Source organism: Amblyomma americanum, chromosome 11 (genome assembly GCF_052857255.1).
Source record: "Amblyomma americanum isolate KBUSLIRL-KWMA chromosome 11, ASM5285725v1, whole genome shotgun sequence".
Lineage (NCBI taxonomy): Eukaryota > Metazoa > Arthropoda > Arachnida > Ixodida > Ixodidae > Amblyomma > Amblyomma americanum.
Window position 1 is genome coordinate 61,048,901 of NC_135507.1, and position 26,034 is coordinate 61,074,934.

At 48.9% G+C, this 26,034-nt stretch overlaps 1 protein-coding gene across 1 annotated transcript in view; it reads right to left on the bottom strand.

Moving 5' to 3' along the window:
- tefu (Serine/threonine-protein kinase tefu) overlaps positions 1-26,034 on the bottom strand; it is a 192,362-nt gene that overhangs the window by 149,526 nt on the left and 16,802 nt on the right. The window contains 9 exon segments of the mRNA XM_077642331.1: positions 494-660; positions 1,191-1,317; positions 2,418-2,521; positions 9,233-9,349; positions 10,817-10,930; positions 11,885-12,022; positions 12,756-12,922; positions 13,745-13,904; positions 22,757-22,922. Of these exon segments, the coding sequence (XP_077498457.1) occupies positions 494-660; positions 1,191-1,317; positions 2,418-2,521; positions 9,233-9,349; positions 10,817-10,930; positions 11,885-12,022; positions 12,756-12,922; positions 13,745-13,904; positions 22,757-22,922 (1,260 nt within the window).

Here is a 26,034-nt window from a genome sequence, read left to right on the forward strand (position 1 = left end):
GCGCCACGGCAACACCCTGCATGCACTCCACCCTTGCTGTTGCTTTTCTGCCGTCAACAGCTACCCAGGCAGATGGAGAGCCTTTGAGGGCGCTTAGGACATTTTGCGTGAGTGCAACAATCACAAGAGCCACAAAGCCTTGAAAATTCTAGAGATGCATGTTGGACACGCACACTATAAACACAAATACACCTCTATGAGAGTAAAAAAGAGAGTAAGCTATTCTCTAGTGCATTCCCTTTTATAGAAGGGAGTGTGCTATATGGCAGCTTCCTCCCTTTTTACTCTTTTCTGTTTAGAGTGAAGAAAATTAGAAAAAAAAACTGCAGGCGACGTACAATTTTGTCAGGTGCCGTTTTAAAATGGTGCGTTTCTTGGCTGGTACGTTTCTTTTCCGCAGTTCCGCAAAAACATAACAATGGAGTTGTACTGCATTTGTTTTGTGTTAATGGTCCCTTGTTGCACCCGAGGCAGCGAGGAGTGTGGTGCTCACCCGTGCAGGCAAGTGCCGTGCTTTCGGCTGAAGCCAGAGCGGCAGCAGGCCGTGCCAGGCACACGGCAGCCAGCAGCTCACCGGCGGGAACCAGGGTGGATGGCCCCGGTTGGGTGCCCCCCTCCTCCGTGCCTGGCACCAGAAGCTCCAGCAGCCAGAGGCGCCACCTGCGTACATGGTGTACCAGAGCAGCCACTGCAGGCACTCTTCACTGTGGTCATCTTTTAGCGTCCCATCAGAGGCCCATTAGGCCTTACATAACGAGGGGAGACGGGGACACGGAATTCACACAATGCATTCACCAAGAAAGAGGCGAAGTAGTTAAAAATCATTCAATGAAACATAAGCAGGCATAAACAGCATAAGCAAGATTGAATACAGAGACAGCTTTGTCAAGCAACAAATTCCATCCTCCGGCAGCAGTCAAAAGTGGTGAGGCTTTTGAAAACTCAGTGAGCACCAAGTGAAGGAACACCTGCATCTGAAGCGGCCACTAGCAAATGCACACTAGAAGGTGCCAAGCGGCTAAGTGTAATGACGCCACAAAAGGTCGACCCCACTGTTGGGGGCCCCCTTTGATAGGCATTTCACCACCTTGTTACTGAGTCGCATCTCGACTACACAAAGGTCTGAAATTTCGATCAGCCCCATGCCAACAGTACCAGATTTTCAAACATAAGGACTATTTGGAGTTCACCTGTGCTTTACAGGCACGTCCTGTGCATGGTCCAGGAGAGCCGGAGGCACGTCCAGGTGAGGCAGGGAGCCAGCTCGGCTCAGCAGCACGGCCAGGCTGTGCAGGGCAGCAGGCTCAAGTGGTCGGCCTGCGTGGCACGCATGTCTCCTCAACACGCACAATTCAACCGGAGGGTCCAGCATTCCTGTTCTCACAAACAAGCACCCAGCATAAAAGCCCAGCCACAGCAACACTCCCTATCTTCTATTTTGACTGGTTGTAGTCACAACTAATATGAAGGTGACCACGTTCCTTTTCGCCAAACAAGACCAATCAACTGTTCTTGGTTCGACGGTCACCTACTCTACTTGAAAAATGATGGTGCTGGATAGAAGAACCAAGCGGCTAGTGAAGCTCATGCGTTTCATTCAGCCTTCTTGCAGCAAAAAAAACTGCTTCAGGGCACTTCAAGTGTGTTAGGCCTAAATGGTCACCTTCAAATTGCATCAAATTGCAGACCTTCACCAAGCGCTGTGACTGCTCCAGTGCTTTCAAGTAATCCCGACATTCACAAGAGTATTAGTTGGTTTCTTTTGCAAGCTGTTTGCCTGGCTCAGCCAAAAAAAGCATTCAGCCTGGCACAGCTTGGCTGCGCCAACACTAAAATTCGCATGACCAAAATGACGCCGGCTTGCTGGTATGCAATGAATGGCAGTTCAAGCAAGTATTCATAGAAATCCAATAGGGTCAATTTCTGAATGCCAATAGACTGCCTATAGTGTCTGTGAGGTCTATATCAGGATGTCCACTCATCAATTAATTGCTGAATGCGAGGTTAAATACAACCAGCTTCACAGATTACTATTTCCTAGTGGAAAATAAAATAGATGAATAATGTGCTCCAAAAACCATGAAACGCAGCAAATGTTTGGTTTATGGGGGTTTAACGTCCCAAAGCGATTCAGGCTATGAGGGACGCCGTAGTGAAGGGCTCCGGAAATTTCGACCACCTGGGGTTCTTTAACGTGCACTGACATCGCACAGTACACGGGCCTCTGGAATTTCGCCTCCATCGAAATTCGACCGCCGCGGCCGGAATCGCAGCTAATGTGCTGCAGGTATCCAAACACCAGCTTCCAGAAGCAGACAGTATGCAAAACCATCTTTAATGTTCCTGTAAAAGTGTCCGGCCTGCCAGCACATTGGTCGTGTGACAACGCGCCAGAGGGAGCACCGCACGAACCTCACCTGGGCAGAGGAGGCAGCTGAGGTCCGAGCACACCAGGCCCTGACGCAGCAGCTCCTGGAGGAGCAGGTGGCCTTCCTCCACGCACTGGTTCAGGAACACCGTCCTGCGCCCCCATCATTGAGCAAAGAGGCAAGATGAACAAGGCAGAATGAGATAATGAAAGCATGCCCACAGACATCATCCCACGCTTGTTGATTTCGTTTCATGCCGAAACCTCATCAACAATTTTCTCTAAATGAGATGCCTGGTAACGTTTAGGCAGAGGGAGAAGAGAAGAGGGGGGGGGTCATTACATGTCTGCATTAATAAAGCCGTTCAGACACCTAGTAAATCTGGCAGATGCAATTATATTGGATGCATTAGTGACAATATATGCAGCCCTTACAAAAAAATCTTCGAAAGTGTCTTTATGTGACTTTATACTGATGAAAAATAAAGCAAAGCAACGTGGTGATCAAAATCTCTTGTGTGGCAATATGCACAACACTTCCAGGACCATTCTCTTTCACAGACTGTGGGCCACTCGCAAAGACTTTGAAAATTAGGTCCCCATAAGTATTCATTGATTTACAGAACTCTGAACAACAGAAGTGCCTGTTGTGTACTCCAAGACTTCTTCAAAGAAAGAAAAATAGTGAAGTTCACTCGAACAAGACAACGCTGCAATGTTAATTCAAGCAGGGAATGCCACCATCACATCAGGCATAGAGTTTTGGTCATGGCTACTGAACATCTTCAAAGGCACATAAAGGATGTGCACATAAAGACAGGACACACCAAAGGCGTAGAGAGCAAGCCTGTGCTGTATCCTGTCTATGTGCGCATGCCCTTTTTGTGGTTTGCAAAAGAGCCCGTGGTAGTCTTCCAACTCAAAGAGAGGTTCCCCTCGTGTCATGCTACTGCAATGCCTATTCCTTAGACAGAGCACCAGCCTAATTGTTAACCACATCATGCTGCACCTCTGTGAGTGATCTTAGGCATTATAAAATATTTTGTGCTGCAGTTAAAATTTCAGAACAGAATATTAAAATCTGCAAAAGTAAAATATGTGTTTTAACACACTGAGTCTGACCCACTCCATTTGTTCCAACAGCATGAAGGTATTAATGCGTAAGCATTGTATGGCTATGTTTGCAGTTTCGCGTCATCACAAGCTTGTCATCATGATAACGTTCGAACGAATTGAGTTAAAGAAAAAGAATGGTTGCAGTAAATAGAGCATCAAAAAATCTCACAGGGGAAATCATGAGGTGCATGCGGGGTAGTTAGTTAATTAATTAGAGCCAAAAATGTCCAAAAAGTGGGTGGGGCCAGAGCAAAAGTGGTGCCAAATTAAAAAAAACAGAAGTGGGCAGAGCTAAAGCGTGGTGCCAAATATGAAAAACCGGAAGTGTGGATGGAGCGAAGCGTGGCGCCAAATTTGAAAACTCAAAATGAGCTATGTGGAACCTGATTAATTTAGGCAAAAATGGGAAAAATCTTCGCTCTAAAATGCTTGAGAGTTAGCCACATTTATTTGATGCCTACCATATTCTCTTGCCAACCTGAACCAAGGTGCTGATTCAAGCAACTTACCTCCTATCATGGCAAAACAACTCATTGAATGTGGCAGAGTTTTTTTCAACAGTCTCCTCATGCTGTTTTTGTTGCTCTAAACATTCCAATTCACAAGTTACCGTATTTATTTGGATCTAGGCCGATAGTTTTTTTCAAATAATCATATTCCAAACTCTAGGGTCGGCTAGATTCGAGGATTTTAAAAAACGAGCCAGTTTTTCATTGAAACTGCTAAATACGGTGCATAGCTAGCGCCATCTAGAAAAGTCAGTATCGCAGCCGCTACTAGCCATGCCAAAAGCCAACCGTACACAAGCGAGGTCGCCGTTTTGACCTGTGTCGTGTCGGCCGTATCGGTACAGTGTTCTAGACGGTTTTGCAGCTGCAAAAGCGGCGCTCTCCCCATGGGGCTTTAGAAGCGGTTGCCGCAGCGTGGCGCTGGCGTAGACTCTTGGAGCAGAAACAGTGCCGACAGCGCGCCGTAGGTACGCACACTGCGCGGCCGACAGCACCGACAGGACAGTCGCGTTGTTTTTTAGGCTTTACCACATAAGTATCCCATTTGTTTAATGCATCACTGCTTGGCTGCCAATGAAGATGCAAAAAACGAATGGATAATTATTTTTAACCTTCCAAAGGGGAATCAGTGGCTGTGTTTCAATGACGGCGCCAACGGGAAGCAAGGGATGGTGGCCGCCACCTCGAAAATTTGCCCAGCGCTCCTTTCCGTCAATTGATTTTGTTTGCTCACAAGCGCCTAAGCTGCTTAATCTTTGCGTTGCGTTATGTGAGCCCAATATATTGGTGTCTCAATGCCCCAATTTGTTCTCTTTATTTTGTCTTGATGAGGAACAATGCCCAAAAATTAACTCCCCCTTCGACGTACGCCACCCACGTAGGATATCCTGGGAAGCCCTTGGAATGGTAAAACTATAACCTACAACTTTTGGCTGCAAGTTTGTTCTATTTGAAAACAGGCAACTGCCAATCTTGGTTTTTCCGGGGTTCTGTTCATTATTTTTTTTCAAGAAGGTCAGGTGGAATGTCTTCCAGACGAAATAGGACAGAGCTTGAACGATGAGTCCGCAAGTGCCTTTCACTGTTTCGCTCACTCGTTGAGGTTCAGAACGCAGGACACCGGATCCCTGAGTTTTTGTCCTATGCAATAATTCACCACTGTTCTGACTAGTTTTATTCGTGAAAATTTTATAATGCTATTAAAATATCATGCACTCAAGGCGTTCTTATAACGCTACTAGGAGATTTTACAGCTACCCTTCCATAGTTGGACATTTCATGGCTGATGGAACAAGCAGATGTAGCTTATCAGCTGCATGGGAGTACGACGCCCACTATTTAATGAAGGCCATTCATGCAAATTGCCTTATAGAGCGCGATTTTCTACCCATAGTGTCAGTGCTTATTCTATGTTCAAGTTCACTTAAATTGGTTATGCCATTAGTTATAATGGCCAACCCATACTGTTACTGGTTCTTCTAATACTCGCTTCTCAAAGCTTTGTTTTTCACTACTAACTAATTATAATGCAGACATTATAATTGAGTTCCATTTCGCTCTTGCCTAATCTTAGAAATGACTGTTTTTCAAATTTAAGTTTAACGCTAACGTAACCACAAGCCAAATAAATGCAATTTTAGAATTATAAAATGCTAATTTTGATGCAGTTAGCAATGCAACGAATTTCCGCTTTTAACAGAGCATTCATCTCGGGCTTCGGCGTACATTCTCAGATGGGACGTATTCGCTATAATAAAATAACAGCTGTTATGTTCACATGATAGATATATATATGCAGAAAACTGCCCCATTTCCACTTTGTACTGGTGCTCAAGCGATGGAAAGAGCGATTCAAAGGTACCGTGCCGGACGCATTAATAGTGTCACTGCAGGGACTGTGGCTCCCTGCCAGTCTTTGAGAGCTGCTGAGTGATCACGAATAGTGGCCGCCTTAGCAAAGAAATAACTGAAACCGTTCCAATTACTTCTGCCGCATCAGCGAGCCCTCTCTCATTCTCACAGAAAGTGAGATGTCGTTTCTGTCCGTGTCGGCAGACTTAGGTCTCTAATCTCTTTGTTTCTTCCCATAGTTTTATTTATTTCCTTCTTTTTCCTGCTTAATGAGCACATGCTTTATTGTATTTATTTCGCCCTTCCCTTTCCTTTCGCCGCCGTGATGACTGATCAATGCATGGTTGTAGTGCGTGCTCGGCTGCTGGCCCGAAAGATTCGGGTTGGATCCCTGCCCCAGCGGCCACATTTAGATGGAGGAGAAGTGCTATAAAGGCACGCGTGTACTGTGCGATGTCAGTGCACATTAAAGAACCTACCCCAAGGTTCGAAATTATCCAGAGTGGCTACGGCGTTCTTCGTAACCCGAGTCACTTCCCAATAGCGACTCAGGTTACGAGGTTAAACTCCAGGTTGAACCCCATCCAACCGATCGAAACCTTCCACTTTATCTTCTCCAACACCTCCGTTCGTTCATTTTACTCTTCGTCCACACCCTTTCATTCTTGCTTTACCGTCGTCTCGTGCTATCGCCGAGTGGTTTCACCTCCAATTCATTTAGCCAATCTTCTTTCACCTCCTCCTCGAGCTTCACTGCTCATCGCTTGTAATTGTTTGTCAACTTTGCCCGCGTTCGTTGGCCGCCTACTTGCTCTGCAGTGCACTTTCCCTGCCCCAGATGGTTTTTTGCTTTATGTTCCTTTCGTTGGCAATTCATCCTCATGGTGCCCCACTCAGGCGAAATGTTCGCGGTCGGCTGGGTGTGGAGTAGTACCCTTGTTTTGTAGGTTTTTTGCATATATTTACATCTCCGAGTGACACGCTTACCCGCTTTTGTTATCCCAACGAGCTTAAAGCGCCACCCTTTCCCAACGACAACGCTCAAACTCGCTGAATGCAACGACGCAGCAATGCAGACGGCCAGCTTTTCCCCTCCAGTATTCGACGGCAGCGCCGTGCGCAGCCGACCGCTTTTTTTGCTTTAGCGCCTCCCATCGAAACTCACTTCGCTCTTGCCACTACAACTCCTTCTAGAACACTGTAGGATCAGTGTGCGGCGTGGTGTTATCACGATGGCTACAAGCAGGAGATGCCACTACAGTGCCGCTTTCAAGCGAAAAGTTGTGACAGCAGAGGCACCGTCGAACCCTCAAGCCAGGCGGGGCTTCGGCGTCGACGAGAAAAACGTCCGTCGTTGGAGGCGACAACGACAGCAGCTTTTTGCGTGCGCCGCAACGAGGATGGCATTTAGCGGACCAAAGAAAGGCCGTCAGCACGAAGTTGAGACAGTTTTGGGCGACTTTGTTTGGATGCAGAGAGCAGCTGCCCTTCCAGTGAAAACAGAAGTGCTCCAAGCGAAAGCTAGGGAACTTTCGAGGCCAGCGAGGCCTAACGCCAAAGGATTTCAAAGCCAGCCGGGGCTGGCTTCAGAAACTCATGAAGCGCTTCGGCTTCAGCCTCCGACGTCTCACTTCAATCACCCAGAAGCTGCCAAGCGATTTCGAAGAAAATCTGATAGCTTTTCAGCGCTACGTGCTGTGAAAGAGAGAAGCGGCAGGCTACAACGTTGGGCAAATCGGCAACGCCGACCAGACGGCTGTGTATTTTGATATGCGAGTGGCGTACACCGTAAATGAAACGGGTGCCAAGGAGGTGATGGTGCGCTCTGCGGGCTACGAGAAGCAGCGCGCAACTGTGATGCTGTGCTGCACAGCTGATGGACATAAACTCCCTCTTTATACGATATTTAAAAGAAAGACACTGCCTGCTCGAGAAACTTTCACAAGAAATGTCGTTGTGCGGGCAAGTGAGAACGGGCGGATGACGGATGCGATGGTGGAAGAGTGGGTTAAGATTGTGTGGCGACGGTGTCCAGGAGCCCTTTTGACAAAGAAGTCGCTCCTTGTCGGCTCTTACCGTGGGCACTTGACCAACAACGTGAAGGCTGCGCTCGTCCAAGCGAACACGGATCTCGCTGTCATACCGGGCGGCATGATGGGCCAGTTGCAGCCACTTGATGTCTGCCTCAACAAACCTTTCAAGGATCGTCTGCGGAAATATTACACGGACTGGTTGACTCACGAAGACAACATGCTAATGGCAACGGGCCGGATCAAACGTGCATCGCTATCGCAGCTGGCGCGCTGGGTAGCTGCAGTGTGGGACAACATTCCAGGTACTTTGATCGCGCGCGCCTTTGAAAAGTGCAGCATATCTAATGCACTTGACGGTACCGAAGATAGTGCACTGTTTGAAGGTGACAGTGACAAGAAACACAGCGACGAGTCTAGCAGCGACGACGTTGAATGAGCTCTGCACATTCAGATTCAATAAATGCTGTTTGCATTTTGTGAACGCTGTCCTCACTTTTTTTATTCGGCCTACATTCAAGGTAATATATATATTTTTTGTTGGCTTCGGACTTTAGGAGGTCGGCTTAGAATCGGGGTTGGCCTAAATTCGAGTAAATACGGTACTATGTACTAAGTGATCAAATCCCATCTGCGGCAGCCACTTTTCGATGGCGGCGAAATGCAAGACGCCCATATGCTCTGTAATGTTGGTACATGTGAAAGAACCCCATGAAGTTGAAAGTAATATGGAGTTACCCCACTAAGGCTTCTCCAAAGCCTTCGCACAGTTTGAGGACATTAAAAATTTCGTGCCATAACAACCAGCTAGGCCCTGCTATCATGCAGAAAAGTGTGCTATCTGCAACCAGGAAAGTGTGTTGTTCCCTGAGCACATAGTACATGTTGTTCCTCTCCAAATCCTAAGTGCTCCACTGTTACATTTTACACAGATGCAACACACCAATAGCCCTATACAATGCCCTAGTCCAGAGGTGTACACAATGAGTTCTGCAGAACCACCGATCACCTCAAATTGTTTTTTCCTTTCCTGAGCACCTAAGACCATGCATGCACCAACTTTCCTTTTGACCCTTTTTTTTCTGGACTAATCATATTTTAACTACTTATATATTACAGCGAATAACGATTAACTGAATTGGAGCATTCTCTGCGGACCAGTGCATCTGCGTGCTCTTTTTTACGCACGGATTGGGCAGGAAGGAACAAAGACCAGGACACGTGGTGCTCCTGCTCAGCATCTTCTGAAAGACTTCGTGGTACCCCAAGGCTAATGAGAACCTTGCCAGAGGCAGACAGTCTGCTTCCCTCGGTAAGAAGGCGTGCACTAAACAGAACAAAAGCAGTGGTGAACTCACTTGACCGTCTGCTCCCAGACAACGTCCCACAGAGGCCACGGCCTCTTCCCCGCCTGCGGTCCATGTGCCCGGGCCACACCCCAGTAGCACAGCAGGACACAGCGCTTCACGTCTTGTCTGCAAGAAACCCAAGCCCAAAAGTTAAGTCCACAGCTACAGTACTGCCGTCCATCTCAATTTCTTGGGCACTCGCTCTCATTCTCGGCCAATGCCTGCTTGATTCCAATGCCAGCCAGATCAGCAGGTTATGGCAAGTGAATAATACATTTCCTACTGTCCCCTCTTAAACCTTCGTGCCTGCTCTACACATGAAGTGAGAAGGGAAGGACACCCCGCGATTAACGACATACCTAAAAACAAGCTAAGGAAATTTTCTATTTTTTTTCTTTTTTCAAGCTGGCACCTTACAGCAAAGCATTCATCATCCATGCAGCTAAGGCCGCTAATTTCCTTCAGCAGAAAGTTTTAAATTCCTTCAAGTTTTAATTCCCAAGCCAGCCAAAGCAACCTTTGCCGCCAGGCTGGAGAGCTGTTAGGAGAAGCCAGCTTTTCAACGACCACGGGGCAAAGCACATGGCATAGTGCAAAAGAGAAGGCGGCTATGAATGTGGAAAGAAAGCAGCGCCGGTCGCTAAGAAAGGGAAGGCACTGAAATAATTGAGTGGAGTATGGAAAGGAAAAAATTGCAAATGGGCACTGGACAGGGCAGCTCGAAACACTCCTATTGATTAGTTGCATTTCTTTTTCCCATCAAATTACCACCAGTGAAATGGGAACGTACAGAATGTGTCACACTTAGAGGGAACAAGAGAAATGGTTAAACTGGCTCCAAATACACAAGAGAGCAAGTTTCACCACGAAGCAGGAGCGTGGCTTCCGGATGCTCCTCTCGAGGTCTTCACGTCTTTCTTTCACTCCGTGGCGAAACCTACTCCTCTCGAGTTAAGAGCCAGTTTAACCATTTCTTGCGTTCCCTCCAAGTATAACACATACTGTTCAGTGCCTTACCCATGAATAGCAACGAACGGCAGCCAGTCAGCAAGTGTTATCTGCGACTATTCAAAGTGGTTAGCCCACGAGCATTTGGTACTTAAAAGCACACAACAATGTGATAAGACAATGTGGTATGGCTGAAGAAAATGCTTGGAGGTTTTAAGAGAACACATACTCAGAAGCTGCAGCAGATTTCCACTTTATACCACCACCCCCAGCAGTGCCTACTGACAGTGCCAAGCACTGCCACAAAAACTCATGTGCATATTGAAGGACTGGCAAGTCATTTTCACGAATGGGCGGCAAGCTAACCACATTCGTTAAGTGTCTGAAATGCCTGAAAAACAACATTTCCTCACTAAGCAAGTATCAACGGCCGAGCAAATCATGACCCCACAGATGCGGGGCTGAATACAGAAATCACATTTGAGCTGAATGCATCAGAAGCTTTAAAACCTGCCTGCACTGAAATGAAACGGCACTTGGCTATGGTACTTTAGTAAAAGTTTTCTTTGAACATATCAACCTCAAGAACTCTCCCACAGTTGCCCTTGCAAAGAACCACAAGAGGCTATGAGCGGAGCCACTCACATCTTGCAGGATGAATGGCACTGGGTGAGAACGTCAAGCAGTTTCCTAAGGACGGCTGAAGCCCTACCAGCAGTGCCGGGGTACTTCCACAGGTAGCAGGCGAGGACCTCCAACCTACAACGAAGGGAGGAGGATGATAAACCACCATCATGGCACATTGCAGGAACCTGTTCCCTCAATGGCACAGCACCACAGCTCCGGTTAAGCAGTGACACCTTGTGGCAAACAGGAAAAATTTTATGAGGATGGATAAGAACATAATTATGAAAAGATTCCGTTGTTTGAGTGCGCAACACAGCAGCTGAAATTTCTTTGTTCGAAGAAACTTCAGGAATTTGAAAAATTTTACCTTTTTTTTATATCTGAACATGCAAGAGCAAAGAGCTTATTTAAAAATGTATCATTTTATATAAATTTATATAAAATGCTTATTTCACTTCAGAATTAAGAATAATCTTTTCATCGGTGGAAATATTTTTCTAAACATAGACTTTTGAGCTGCAGTATAATGCAGGATTCTGGAAAATGTGCTACCTATTATTACATGTGGTAAAGCTTCAAAGACATCAAATTTAAAATCACATTTCTCATCACACATGGTTGTTTTCCTATGACAATGCACAAAAAATTATTTTTCTTGCGAATCATAATATGTTTGATGAGGGTCAAATCTTCTTCCTACTTCCAGAGAAGGCTTGCAGCTTGTTAAACACACAATGCAACGCTTGCACAGGAAAAGTTGAGACTCTTGAACCTACAGTAGTGGGTGCAAGCTTTTACAAATTAAGCTTTTAGTTACTGCACAAAAAGGCAGCGTACTACATGTAGGATGCCAGGCATATATCGATTAACACGCAAGATGAACAGGACAGAAATTATCGGCAATCTCCCCAGGGTCTGCGTTAAATTTTATGTCAAGTATACGAGATGCTTTCAAGCCAGAATCATCATTCCTAAAAGTGTAAAGCGAGCTGGAAGGCATCAGTTGAAGTTAGCGGGGGGTCTGTGCCCTTGAGGGAATGGAACTGTGCCAGCATATGATCAGGGATCTGGCAGAGACAGGCTCACCAAGGCTGGGCGTCTCGGTTTGGCCCGCTGGACTGCAGGGTGGAGACCGCAGTGGCCATGGCTCCTCCTGCAGGTTCCATCTGCTCCAAAGTCTCGGCGGCCAGCCACACCTGAGCCCTCCGGACTCGCGCCTGCTGCCTGGGGTGTGACAACCGCACTCATAAGGACGGTGGCTGCCACTCATTCAAAACCACAGATTATGAGGTTCAATCTCGTCTTGTCATTTACATACACAGTAGAACCTCATTAATTAGGAGTCCATCGGATCACTTAAAATATTCATACTAAGCGGGTTTCCGAACCATCCAAGATTTAACAAAAACAAAAAGGGCAAGCGCGAAATGCTGTTCAAATGCTGTCAACACTTTACACTCGTAACCGCGGCACTCTGCAGTCGGCGTTTAATATCTAACAGTCCTAGAGCGGGAGCTCGCTTCGACTTGTCGTGGTTGCCGTGTCACACGGTGGTCACCTGAAATTTGGTCATGATGCTTTCGAAGTCTGCAGAACATGGTTTCACATCTCTCTCTCAATGTAACTCAGTTAGTTGCAAAGGTTTTGATCGTCGTCAGTGGTTTTCTATTTTGACATTCTTGGCACGCCTGATGGCGGCAGCCAAGGCTGGATACAACAGGTAGTGGCGCGACGAAGCTATATGGAGCATGAGCATGCCCAGAATAAGCTGACAGCCATCCTAAGTAAAGCTTCTCACCAATTCCAAATCAGAAATAAAGTGAGCACATTTGGCATGAGATGAATGGCATTGACTACTACAAACTCTGAATAGCAGTCCACCCTCAGAGCGTGCCACTTGGAACAACAGCAAGAGCATCAATGCAGAGGGAACTGGGCCTCAAGGAACGGCACTTACTGACTGAGCCCAGGAAATGCGCTGGCGCGTTTTTGCAGCTCCTTCATCAGAAGGTGATGCCAGTCCCTGACCAGGGACTGCCACACGTCCACTTCATCATCCACATCATCTTCCGCCCCTCTTCCATGGAGGCTCAGCTGGAGAGCGAGGAACTCCAGGGCCAGCTCCTGTATCGAGCCAACCAGCACACACAGACAGGTGAGTTCAAGCAGTAGAACCATCCTCCCACACCCGCTGACCAGGTGTGCGCGAATACTGTGAACTTCAAGTACTTTGGGAGTATTACTTACTATTCAATCCAATTCGCAATGCCCTTTCGCTGTTTGAAACTCCCAAACATTTAGAAATCACAGCAAACTGTACATCGAAACACAGCGTCATTTCCAAACGGCAGTATTTTGCACTTGTCAGGTGAGTTAACTTGCTCTTTCTTCATGGAACTGACTGCCTGCAGGCAGCAGAAACCATGCGTGGTGATGCCAGGCCTTTACATAATGCGCTGACAACCGTCAAGAGCTGCCACGGCAAGCACACAGGTTGGAAAATGAAGTGCAGCTTTGCTTGGCACGTCAGTGCGTTGCGCCCTCTGGGGAGTGGCAAAAATTCGTCCGCTACAACAACAACCGCAGGCGTGATCTGGTTCCATGAGGAGCCAGCTGTGCCTGCAAAGTGGCAAGTGCGTGCTTGGCAGCTTCCGCCACCTGTCGCATGCGCCTGCCACTAACATGAACTACGCATGTGCACTAGGAGCTGGTAGTTTCCTTTTCAACCAGTGGAGATGGAGGAGAAAAGGTGTGCATGCCCAGAGCGTCCTTGTGAAAAGGGTGGATTGGCGCTGACTAAAGAAGGACATGCCCACTTGGTGGACACATCCAAAATATGGGTGAAGATGGCAGCACTGACCACCCATCAACTTCCTTAGCCAGCACCGATGTTCGAGGAGGCGGAAAAAGCGGTTCTCAACAAGAACAGCAGGGGCTGTGGCAAACCTTGATCTGAAGTGAGTTCCAGCTGAACAGGTCCAGGAGGGAGCGTGCGATGGGCTCCCCCGTGGCGCACAGAAGGCGGCGACGCCTGCCAGCCAGTCGCCGGCCCACATCCACCAGGGTGGCCAATTGCAGAACCACAAGTGCCACCGCGCCCATCTCCCTGCACAGGTCAACATCAGGTACATGCACTGAAAGCTATCCGTGACTGCGCAAGTCACAAAACTCCACTGTAAACACTACATTTCGAACTCCAGAGCTCTGGCTGATCCAAAATATAGAGGTTTGCATATAGTCAGGACCCCAGTTTTATTTTGCCAATTTCTAACTTTTCAAGGAACCTCACTGTGCAATTAAGCTGCGCAGCCACAGGGTGGCAGCGCCGCCCCGCTGAAGGCTCGAAATGCTGCCGTTATGTAGCTATCGCTACAAAATGACAAGTGTAACGTTAAGAGACATGAAGAGGGCAGAGTGGGTCAGGGAACAAATGTGAGTTAATGACATTTTAGTCGAAATCAAGAAGAAATGGTCTTGGCAGGGCAAGTGATATGAAGGCAAGGTAACCGATGGTCCTTTGGGTAATACAGCGAACTCCAAGAGAAGTCAAGCGGAGCAGCGAGTGCAAGAGAGTGTGTAGGGCGGATTAGGCCAAGAAATTCGCTGGTACAAGGTAGCTGTAGCTGGCGCAGGCCAGGGTTACAGTCGTCGACCGATTTTTTGGACTCAGCGGGACCTGAAGTGTTGTCCAAACACATTAGGCTCCCTTAAGATGAACATGAAGGGACTAGAAAATTTTTTCGACTAATCAGAAGTTTGTCTTAACAGAAGTTCCCTCCAAAAAGATATGTACATACACTAAGGGCATCCAAATACGTGTTACATGAAAACAATGTATAAAATGACCTTGCAGTGAGAGGATAATTCCAAGTGGAATATACCCTATACCGTATTTACTCGAATGTAACGCGACCACGAATGTAACGCGAGGGGTGACTTTACATGCTGCCTAGCGGGAAAAAAATAAAAGCACAAATGTAACGCGAGGATTAGGGACGTAAAACAAAGCATCTTTAATTGACATCGTGGCGAACATGCTTGCTCATCTTCCTCGCTTTCGGAGGCCGAGTTCTCAGAAACAGAGTCCTCCTTTTCGCTATCGAACTCTCCCGGTAACTTCTGCCGCATCGATGTTGTTCGCCGCAGAGAGTATCCATTCCTCTCTCCATGAACGTCTGCGCCCGACCACGAGATGCTCTGAACTTCCCATCTCCCGAGCAACGTCTCTAATTTTCCCACGGATCAGCTCGACACTGACCCCCATGAGACGGTAGCGCTGCTCGATAACAAAGTCCGCCACTTTTTTCTCCAGCTGGACGTGAAGGCCGTGGCAAGGCTCACGAAATCCTTTGCGGTCGGCCTCACATTTAAAAAGCCCCTCCCACTGCAGCCGCCATCCGCAGATGGTTGACCCTAGTGACTCTAATTGACTCGTTGAGGTCAAGCCTTCGAGCTGCCGTAGAATTCCCGACCTCTTCAGCTAACAGGATCACTTTTCTCTTAAAATGAGCGCCGCATTGAGCACGACGCGTTGCCATCGTGTGCACTGAATCAATACACCGCGAGCGACGCCGCAAGAGCACGACGCGACGATGCGCTGAGCCCGATGTCGCAACGAGCACAAAAAAATGAGAGAACGACACTGACAACGCTTTGACTTTGGATGAATGAGGATTTGGCTTCCCTGGTACCCATGTTGTCAGCATAAGATCACAAAACTGCGGAAACCGAAACGAAGCTGATTGCTTTGAAATGGCTTCACCGCGGCACTGCTTTAGGCCAATCGAAGTGCGGTATTCGATTATAACGCGAGGGTAAACTTTAAGGAGAAAAAATCCTGGAAAAAAACTCGCGTTACATTTGAGTAAATACGGTATATACATGAAGTAAGCTGAACAGTGAGGGCACAAAGCACTCCCACTGTTCTACTTGAAAACAGCACTGGTCTTGTTTTCTTCTTTTTCCTTGTCTCTTTTTTGCTCTCTTTTGTCCACAGCAATTGCCATTTGTTTTGTTTTTGGTATTTTGTTCCTGACTTGATCTTTGAGGCCTCGAGTGCTCTGAAAGTGCCCAGCTGTGTAGCTGTGCATCTCTCCTCTCATCTTGCTTCTCCCTTAGTTTAGCCATTATCAATTCTGTGGGAAGGTGCACCATGCGGCTCTCTGTCCACCACAGGCAGTGCCCATGTGGTGTCGATATCTGGCCATCTATACGTTGTTACGTTTCGCCTACGACGCGCGGTATAGCCGGCGCGGATGCAACGGACGCCGGGGCTTTGTTCAAAGTGGCGGTCATTTTGGGCCCGTTCAGTGCTGCCGTAACGCCTCCCGCCAAGCGCGTCCAGGCAGGTTTCAATGCCACGTGTCGTCGTGTGTGCGTGTGTGTGTGTGCATGTTGGTGCCCACGCTTGTCAAAGCGTGGCAGCCGGGGAGAGGAGCTCCCCAACTGGGAGGCGAGGAGGTCTGACCGGCGCCGGCCCGGCGGACGCGTCACTTCACGTCTCAACATGTCCGTGCGTCGCCGTCTAGTGCGACTCATCCCGAGCCGTTCCTTCTTGCCCTCGACTCCGTGGGTATAAAAGCAGCTGCCCCGGACGCCAAAGAGAGACTTCGATTTCTTCCTTCGAATAACGTGGTCGCCCTGACCGGCTGCTCTTTTGCGATGCCAGAATAAACAAGTTGTTCTCTTGCCAGTCGACTCATCCTTTGCCGGGACCTTCGGATGTTTCCAGCTGTGCCCCAGGCCGCCAGGCCAACGCTACCCTTGGGGCTTGCAACCCATTTGCAACAACTGGTTGCCAGCGGTGAGATCGCAACAACGGAGGCCAGCAGCGAAGATATGCGGTCAACTGTATGCTGAGCAGCACAACGACCATCCGGGAGCAGTGCAACGAGCCCTGTGTGATGACTGGTTGCCTGCAGCGGAACAACTGCGCTGAATTCTTGGCTGCGAGGTTTGGTGAGTGCGGGACTTTCTTCTTCTGAGTTTTGCCAGGCTTTTGTTAGTGTCAGAAACAGAGCTGGTAACTGTGTTGTCGTTGCTGCCGGGTTAGTTTGCGGCAAGGCAATAGTAGGCAGTAGAGAAAGCAGCATTCGGAGCAGCCATGGATTTGAAGTCGTTGCGCAAACCGAAATTGCTGGAGCTTGCAAGAGAGTTGGGTCTGGATGTCTCAGACAAACTCAGAAAACCAGAACTGCTAAGGGCTATTCTTGAGTTGGAGGCTGAGGATGACGAGCTGTCGGAATGCCTTGAGACCATTGAGGAGAGGGAGCAAAAAGAGAAAGACGAGCGCAAACGTAAAGAGCAAAAAGAGAAAGACGAGCGCGACCGTCAACACGCTTTGGAAATGAAGCGTCTCGAGGTAGAGATGGAACGCGCTCGTAATGGAAGTCAGGCACACGGTGCAGGAGAACGAGTATCGTTCAAAATGACTGACCTGATGCGGCCGTTTAAGCTTGGAGAGGACATTGGTTTGTTCCTGGTTAACTTTGAGCGAACGTGCGAGAAGCAGGGGTTCTCTCGGGAAACGTGGCCACAGCGCTTGCTCACTTTGTTACCCGGCGAGGCGGCCGACGTAGTCGCTCGCTTGAAGAGAGGAGACAGAGGATTTCGACCAAGTGAAATCGAGTCTGCTAAAAAAGTACAGGCTGTCAGCGGAGGCGTTCCGTCGGAAGTTTCGGGAAAATGAAAAAGGCAGAAGTGAGTCATATACAGAGTTTGCCTACAGGCTTATGTCAAACATGCAGGAGTGGCTCAAAGAAGAGAAAGCGTTTGGTGACCACGAGAAAATTCTGCAGTGTTTCGGGCTGGAACAGTTTTATAGTCGGTTACCTGAGAACGTGCGGTACTGGGTCTTGGATAGGCCAGACGTTAGTACAGTGGCTAAAGCCGCCGAGCTAGCCGAGGAGTTTGTGACGCGTCGGGCTCGCGGAGCTAAGGACGGTCAAAAGGGTGAATTTGGCTCCAAGTCTGAGAGGCCGACGTTCACACCCATGAGAGAAAGGGGGGACACACGTAGTGCGGATGCGAGTGAAAGCAGTCCGACCGAACGTAAGGAGACGGCGGCATCCGAAGCCGAACGCAGAAAGCGGTTCGAGAGGAGGCAAGCGCGCGTGTGTTATACGTGCCAGAAGCCGGGTCACTTTTCGGCGCAGTGTCCAGAAACAAAAAGAGAAGTCGTGTGTTTGTCATTATGTAGCACTGATGAGAACATGAAGCTTCTCGAGCCTTACATGCGAGACTTCCTCGTGAACGGGAAAGAGTGCCGAGTGCTTCGTGATTCCGCAGCTACAATGGATGTAGTTCACCCCTCTTACGTAGAACCCGATATGTTCACGGGCGAGTGCGCATGGATCAAGCAAGCCGTGGAAGCTCATAGCGTGTGTCTGCACGTAGCAAAAGTGCTTATTGAAGGACCTTTCGGAGCACTTGAGACGGAGGCCGTAGTGTCATCTATGCTGCCCCCCCAGTACCCGTACCTATTTTCGAACAGGTCCGATCACCTCCTGCGCGAGAAGGGGCTTTTGTTTGGTGAGGCTAGCGTTCAGGCCTTAACCAGATCGAGAGTTCGGGAGCTCGCTGCAAAGGCGGTAGTTGCGGGGCCGACGTTGTCGAACAATGAAAAAGGGTCGGAGGCGCAGCAAGCTGATATTCAGAGCATGTCCGAACTGAATAAAATTGAGCCTGTGGCGTTGAAGGCACCAGGTACTGGAGAGGAAATGCCCGACACGGGAAAGTTAGAAGAGCTTCCGGTCGAGCTTCCGGGAATAGGCTCAGTGACGAACAGGGAAGACACTGATCAGGTCATTAGTGACTTAATCATTAAAGCACCGCTGTCGGCTGAGCAGAAAACCGAACTACACCAACTCTTACAAGAGTTTCAAGGTCAGTTCTTTGAGAGGCCTGGTAGGACTTCTGTCCTTACTCATGATATAGAACTTACCTCCCCAGAGCCAGTACGATCCAAGGCGTACCGGGTGTCACCCCGCCAGTGCGATATTATGGAGGCTGAGGTAAAGAAAATGCTACAGCTCGGTGTTATTGAGGCGGGTGAGAGTGATTATACCTCCCCTTTGATTTTAGTTGAGGTACCGGGCAAGGAACCTCGTCCTTGCGTCGACTACCGCAGGCTTAATTCCATCACTAAGGATCAAATTTATCCGATCCCTAACATCGAGGAGCGCCTTGAGAAAGTTAGTAGCGCTCAGTTTATTTCCACCCTAGATCTTGTCAGGGGTTATTGGCAGGTTCCACTTACAGAAGAGGCTAGTAGGTATGCGGCGTTCATTTCACCAATGGGAACATTCCGTCCTAAAGTTTTGAGTTTTGGTTTGAAGAACGCGCCATACTGCTTTTCAAGCCTCATGGACAAAGTGTTGTGGGGACAGGAAGAATTCGCTTTACCGTATTTAGACGACATAGCGATATTCTCCGCATCCTGGTCTGAGCATATGGCACACTTGCGGGCAGTGCTAACCCGCCTGCGCGAAGCGGGCTTGACAGTCAAGGCTCCCAAGTGCCAATTAGCACAGGCCGAGGTTGTCTACCTCGGTCACGTGATTGGACAAGGTCAACGCCGCCCCTCTGAAATAAAGGTGGCCGCTGTGCGAGACTTCCCGCAACCGCGCACGAAGACCGATATTCGGTCGTTCTTAGGTGTCGCCGGCTACTATCAGAGGTACATCCCCAGGTACTCCGATATCGCGGCTCCCCTGACGGATGCTCTAAGAAAAACAGAGCCCCAAACAGTCGTCTGGAGCGAGACAAAGGAAAGAGCTTTTAGTGCCCTAAAGAGTGCCCTAACAAGCCAGCCTGTGCTACGATCGCCAGACTACACAAAAGGGTTCGTTGTTCAGTGCGATGCTAGTGAGCGAGGCATGGGCGTTGTACTGTGCCAAAGGGACAATGGAGAAGTGGAACACCCCGTCCTGTATGCTAGTCGTAAGCTGACCTGTCGTGAGCAGGCGTACAGCGCCACCGAGAAAGAGTGTGCGTGTCTCGTGTGGGCCGTTCAGAAATTGTCATGTTACCTAGCCGGCTCGAGGTTTATCATTGAGACGGATCACTGCCCTCTCCAATGGCTGCAGACCATCTCTCCCAAAAATGGCCGCCTCCTGCACTGGAGCCTCGCTTTGCAACAATATTCCTTTGAGGTGCGTTACAAAAAGGGGAGTCTCAACAGTAACGCCGATGGCTTAAGTCGAAGCCCCTAACGTAGGAATCCGCCTCAAAGTTGTTTGTTACTGATGTTTTCTTCCTGAGGCAGGATTTTTAACATATTGCTTTTGTTTAGTGTTTCAAAGTGATTATGTGCTTTCTAGTGCAATTTTCCAATTTGTGGACGCGTTCTGAGTGCTGCTTGACTACTGTAAGGAACTAGGCAGTATAGTATAAAAGGGGAAAGAGCCTGGCAGAGCTTAGTGAGGGTTGTCTCGTGCTTGCTGACTGAGCGGTTGCATTTCGGCATAGTTCTAACGCTTGCTGGGAACGAGCACAAAAATGGCAACTCTCCCGAAGTCACTTTGCAGTGTCCTGTGTGAACCTGAACCTGAGAACGAGGCCTTCTCTGTGCGCTGCGCTCAAGCAACGTCGAGGGACAACCGGTTTCGATTACGAGCATCATCGAGCGACATCCCTGCGGACAGCGGATGCAGTCCCCTGACCATCGGGATCTCCTTCTCCCGGCGGGGCGGTCTGTTACGTTTCGCCTACGACGTGCGGTATAGCCGGCGCAGATGCAACGGACGCCGGTGCTTCGTTCAAAGTGGCGGTCATTTTGGGCCCGTTCAGTGCTGCCGTAACGCCTCCCGCCAAGCGCGTCCAGGCAGGTTTCAATGCCACGTGTCGCCGTGTGTGCGTGTGTGTGTGTGCATGTTGGTGCCCACGCTTGTCAAAGCGCGGCAGCCGGGGAGAGGAGCTCCCCAACTGGGAGGCGAGGAGGTCTGACCGGCGCCGGCCCGGCGGACGCGTCACTTCACGTCTCAACATGTCCGTGCGTCGCCGTCTAGTGCGACTCATCCCGAGCCGTTCCTTCTTGCCCTCGACTCCGTGGGTATAAAAGCAGCTGCCCCGGACGCCAAAGAGAGACTTCGATTTCTTCCTTCGAGTAACGTGGTCGCCCTGACCGGCTGCTCTTTTGCGATGCCAGAATAAACAAGTTGTTCTATTGCCAGTCGACTCATCCTTTGCCGGGACCTTCGGATGTTTCCAGCTGTGCCCCAGGCCGCCAGGCCAACGCTACCCTTGGGGCTTGCAACCCATTTGCAACAACGTCGTGATAACCTTGTCCACCACAGGCAGTGCCCATGTAGTGTCGATATCTGGCCATCTATACGTCGTGATAACCTGCATTGGGCCATTATCAGTTGAAAATTTGGCTCCCAACTGTTTACACCCTAAGTCAACGAGGGGGTCTACTCCATGCCTACACTCCTTTAGTCCGCCAGTGGCAACACATGGCACGTGACACACGCACAATTATGAGATCTGGCAACTCAGTGTAGCACGCAGGCAAGAGCGAAGATGCCCTGCCTTTTCCGCATCTGCAAGAAAGCTTCCCTGCAAAACACACGGCAGTAAAGCTTTGTATGGGGGTTAGTTGGTCGTACATACTGAGACTGGGGAGCGCTACAATCAACACAAGAAGACAACACCACGCATTTTTGCGCTCGTGTATCGTGGTGCTCTTATGCGGTGTTGTCCGCTTGTCTTGATTGTACCGCTCCCCAGTCTCAGTACAAAACACGGCCCTGCACGGCAGCTTCTCCACACAATGTCGTAAAGCTTGCACGGAAGCTAACCTGTCAGGGTGTGCTTTCTTGTGTGGAAACGTTTTATATCTTTGCTTGACAATGCCGCATAGATGCCTAAGGAGGGCCTTGTGCAGGGTCGCTGGGGCTTGTGCTCTCTGCGAAAGTGCAAGTTAACTGAATCATGCGTTAAGTCTTAAGCAGATTTTTTTTTTTTTTACATTGAATCCGATTGTTCGCCTTACCCAGGATTCTTCTTAACCGAGTTGGTCTTAGTAGGAGTCTAATGTAATCAAAAAGTTCGAAAAATATGTGACCCCCCCCAAAAAAAACCGCTTCGCATCAAACTAGCATCAAAAATAGCGAACATCACAGTTTCCCGCATACCCCGTGCCAAGCGTACCGAGAGCAGTGTTTTTGTGTTTCCTGGGGCAACGATGGTCACAAAGATCCAGGGAGGGAACCCATTGGAAGAAGCGAGATGTAGCGAGCGCCTCTGGTTGCACCCACTCATAAGTCCCCCTATTTGACCCACACCACATGCGGCGTCGTCTAAGTGGGGTGGACACTGACACTGCCCTGTTTTCAATGCAATCGCGTGCTTTTCTTTGTAGGCCACCCTGATGGCAACAAAGGGCGTGCCAATCTAACTTCAATGGCAACAACACGAATCAAATAGCAAAGTCTATCCAAGCCAGCCGTCCGATTGCCTTTGTTTAAATATGGTGTGCACCTTCTACGGTAGCAAAGGAATGGTTGTTTGTGACGGCAGTGCCCACTTGCATCTATGTTGGGTCAAAAAATAAGCTTTCAGTCTAAAAACGATCTCCGGCAGCATTGCCGACATCTATTTTAGTCCGAAAATCGACTTTTAAACTCCACAGGGTCCGAAATATCAGTCATGAATATGTACATGCTCCTAATACTAGGTGCCTGATGGTTCCTCAGTGGAGTCTGAAATATCATGCAAGTCCAAACTATTGGAGTCCCAAAAAAGTGGTTGGCTACTGCAACTGAAAATGATTGGGAGAGGCCACTGTCCCACAGTTGATACAGTTCGGCTGACGATGATGAAGGTGATGATGATGATGATGATGATATTCTTCCACGGTATATATACACTCCACCTGACACTTTTTTGGGACAAGAAGACAACAACTGCACAGCGAGGCAACACAACCTATTTTGGGAGAAACATCCACGAACGGACCTGAGCTCGACGAACGAGGCAGCCAGAGTCTTGAGGACGGTCTCCAGGTGCACATCGTCCTGGTAGAAACCCATGGCCACCAGGTGGTGGAGGGCATTGCTGAGACCCACAACATCAGCATCCCCTTTGCTCGTCCGCAGCAGCCGACACACCAGTTCGATCAGGCCTGTCGGGGGCATCAAAGGCTAGTTTAGACTCAGACTGTTCCTCGGACTGCAATCTTTAATGCGATGTATTGTTGCTTTGCGATTGAAACAAATGTCACTCCTACCACAGCAGTCCTGTGAATGTGGTCTGCTGAGATGAACAAACTTGTGCAATCGTTGCAATCGCTCTCTCACAAACAAGTAAGAACCTTGAAGCAATGTGAAGCTTGGTAATTAGGTTTGGTTTGGTTTATGGGTGTTTAACGTCCCAAAGCGACTCAGGCTATCAGAGACGCCGTAGTGAAGGGCTCTGGAAATTTCAACCACCTGGGCTTCTTTAACGTGCACTGACATCGCACAGTACATGGGCCTCTAGAATTTCGCCTCCATCAAAATTCGACCGCCGCGGCCAGGATCGAACCGCCGTCTTTCGGGCCAGCAGCCGAGCGCCATAACCACTCAGCCACCGCGGCGGCTGAAGCTTGGTAATTAGTATTTGTCGGTAAGACACCATGGAACAGAAATTGTGCAATGACCAAAAAGCCCAAATATCCCCTCTTCTAGAGTACAACATCCCTGTTTTAATATTCCATGTATGTTTACTTTGTTTTACCTCTGCTCTTTACAATATACAATAAAAGATCACTAATTCAAACCCCTTAATTCAGAAATTCAGATAATTCAAACTGCCAGTTCGGTCCCAGCTAATGCCCATGTATACTTATGGCATCTGATGCTTGATAATTCGAACGCTACGGGACTCTCATTGGCTAATTTCGAAGAAGCTCCTGAATGAGGACACATCCAGGTATGACCAACACGGTGAAAAATTGTCAAGATAGCCCTACTAAAGAACCTGAGTTCCATGCTGCAGAGTCGCCCACACCTCTGATGTGAGAGCAGGCGTGACGACGAGCGAACGGTCCCGTCTCCGAGAACAGACCAACCAGTTAGTTTCGGTTTCGCTTTTCTCAACTTTACGCCAGCCTGCAGCAATGGTCAGCAAGTACCTATCAGCTAACCTAACTCAGCTAAGCACTGTTTTAGAAGAAGCTGACTGCAGCATTGCTGGTGTTTCCTTTCCCCATTTTTTTTCTTGCTGCTTCAGTGCTTCTGAACCGTTTCCTTCACTTCCGTCCACATGGTTACATTCTTTCAGTGCGCCAAAACTGCATGCTTTTCACATGCCATTCGCTGTTTATGCGGTGAAGCCTTCACAAATGTGATGGTGCCACTTAAAATGGATGTGATACGGTAAGTAGTGGAGCTCCACTGCGTAGCACCATGAAGGATGCGGGAGGTTCTTACGATTAAAAAGCAATTCTGCTTTGATGGCCCTGACAGCATGCATGCAACAGTATTGATGGAAATGTGAGAAACAGTCATTGCCGCACTGTTCTCATCTCAAATTAAGGCATATATCGGCCAGTCTTAACCACTGAATTTACCGTTCCGCCAGCAGTTCTTCAGTTTTTCCGGAGCCATTCGATAATTATAACTTTAGGATAATCTGAACATATCTTCCAGTCCCTTGAAGTACGAATTAATGAGATTTTACTGTGTAGTCATGTCATTTGTGACATCACGAACACTGGACTGCCCCTTGGCTGTGCACAACATTTTGTGTTGTTTCGCACTACTATACTCCATCTAATAAGTTCCCTGCAGCACTATGGAAGGTGGAGACCACCTCGCCCAATCAGGAGAGCGCGTTAAACGTGCTCCTCCATGTCTCGTCTATGTGTCGTCTGCTCGCGTAGTGTGCAGATAAAAGCAGAAAATGAGTATAAATCAACGCTGTCTATGCTACGCAAGCTAAATGCAAGCATTTTGTGGGGTGTTACACCATTCGCTACATTCGCAGACTTAGTTCAGCATATATAAACAAAGACACCATGATAGGCTCAGCTCAGTGACACTGTTGTGATCGGAGGCCCCGACAGCGGGAACAGACGAGCCCGGCAGGCGCCGTCGAACCATGTTTGACCAAAGGTGCTGTCGTCCTGAGAAGAGGATTAGAACGGCTCTTGGCGACGGTGAGCTGTGACGAAAGGCCTCTCATCCCTTCGTCCGGAGTATGGAATGCGGCATTACTCCCGAACTGTGCCCTCAAGTGGACCGGCAGAAAGACCCGAACAAAGGCGCCGGACCCGCCTCGCTCACTTGCACTTGCGTGGCCAGACAAAGCGGGGGCGGACACGGCTGATTCATCTTACCCTCTGGAATGCCCGGGGCCGTCAGGACGCATCTTTCCACGGAGGGGATCACCGCCTACAAAGCCAACGACCTTATGCACATGGTCAACCCGTCGGAAACCACATTCCACGACGCCTCTTTCCCACGAAGGGCATCACAGCCTGCTAAGCCAACGACCTTATGCACCTGGTCAACCGGTCGGAAACAGCATTCCAGGACCTTAAGGCGGCAGGATTCCTTATCGCCTGTACACGTGTTTGTGGGGGCGGAGCGGTCACGGGGTTAGGGAAGAGACTATGAAGAGTGTGTCTGCCCAATGGACGCTTGATCAGCCACCGGTTTCCCTAGCTAGGTGCCTAGGGAATATCCACTGTATTTAAGCCGCGATTTGGCTGGTTTCACAGCACTTCATCTCTGACTTTTGGTCTCCCTGCTTCTCTTGTAAATATGTAAATAAACCTTCAAGTTTACCAACCCTCCTGAAGGCTTCCCTTCGTCGTCTGCAGAGTTCATCGTCATGCGGTGAAGACCTCGGTCCCGATACCCAAGCATATTAACTGGTTGGCAGCGGTGGGATGGTCTGCGCCTGGTCCTGACTCTGGTATGGTAAGTGCGCGGTCTTTCTCTTGGAGCATTGCCAGGTTTTACAACTTTGGAAAATTGTTAGCCTAGGTAATCGAAGGTTGGTATAAGAGGCAGCCGGGGCTCCTCTGACCACGTGAGTAGAGACTTGCCGTTGCTTAAATAGTCATGGACTAGAAGAAGCTGCGCAAACCAGACCTAGTTCTCGTATGCGGGGAATTGGGCATTGATTGTGGGTCGATCCGTAGAAAACCTGAATTGATTAGGGCAATTGAGGATTTCGGTGCAAACGAGGAGGAGATAGTAGAATGTTGGGAGCTAATTAAGGAGGAGTTGGAGAAGGAAAGGGAACAA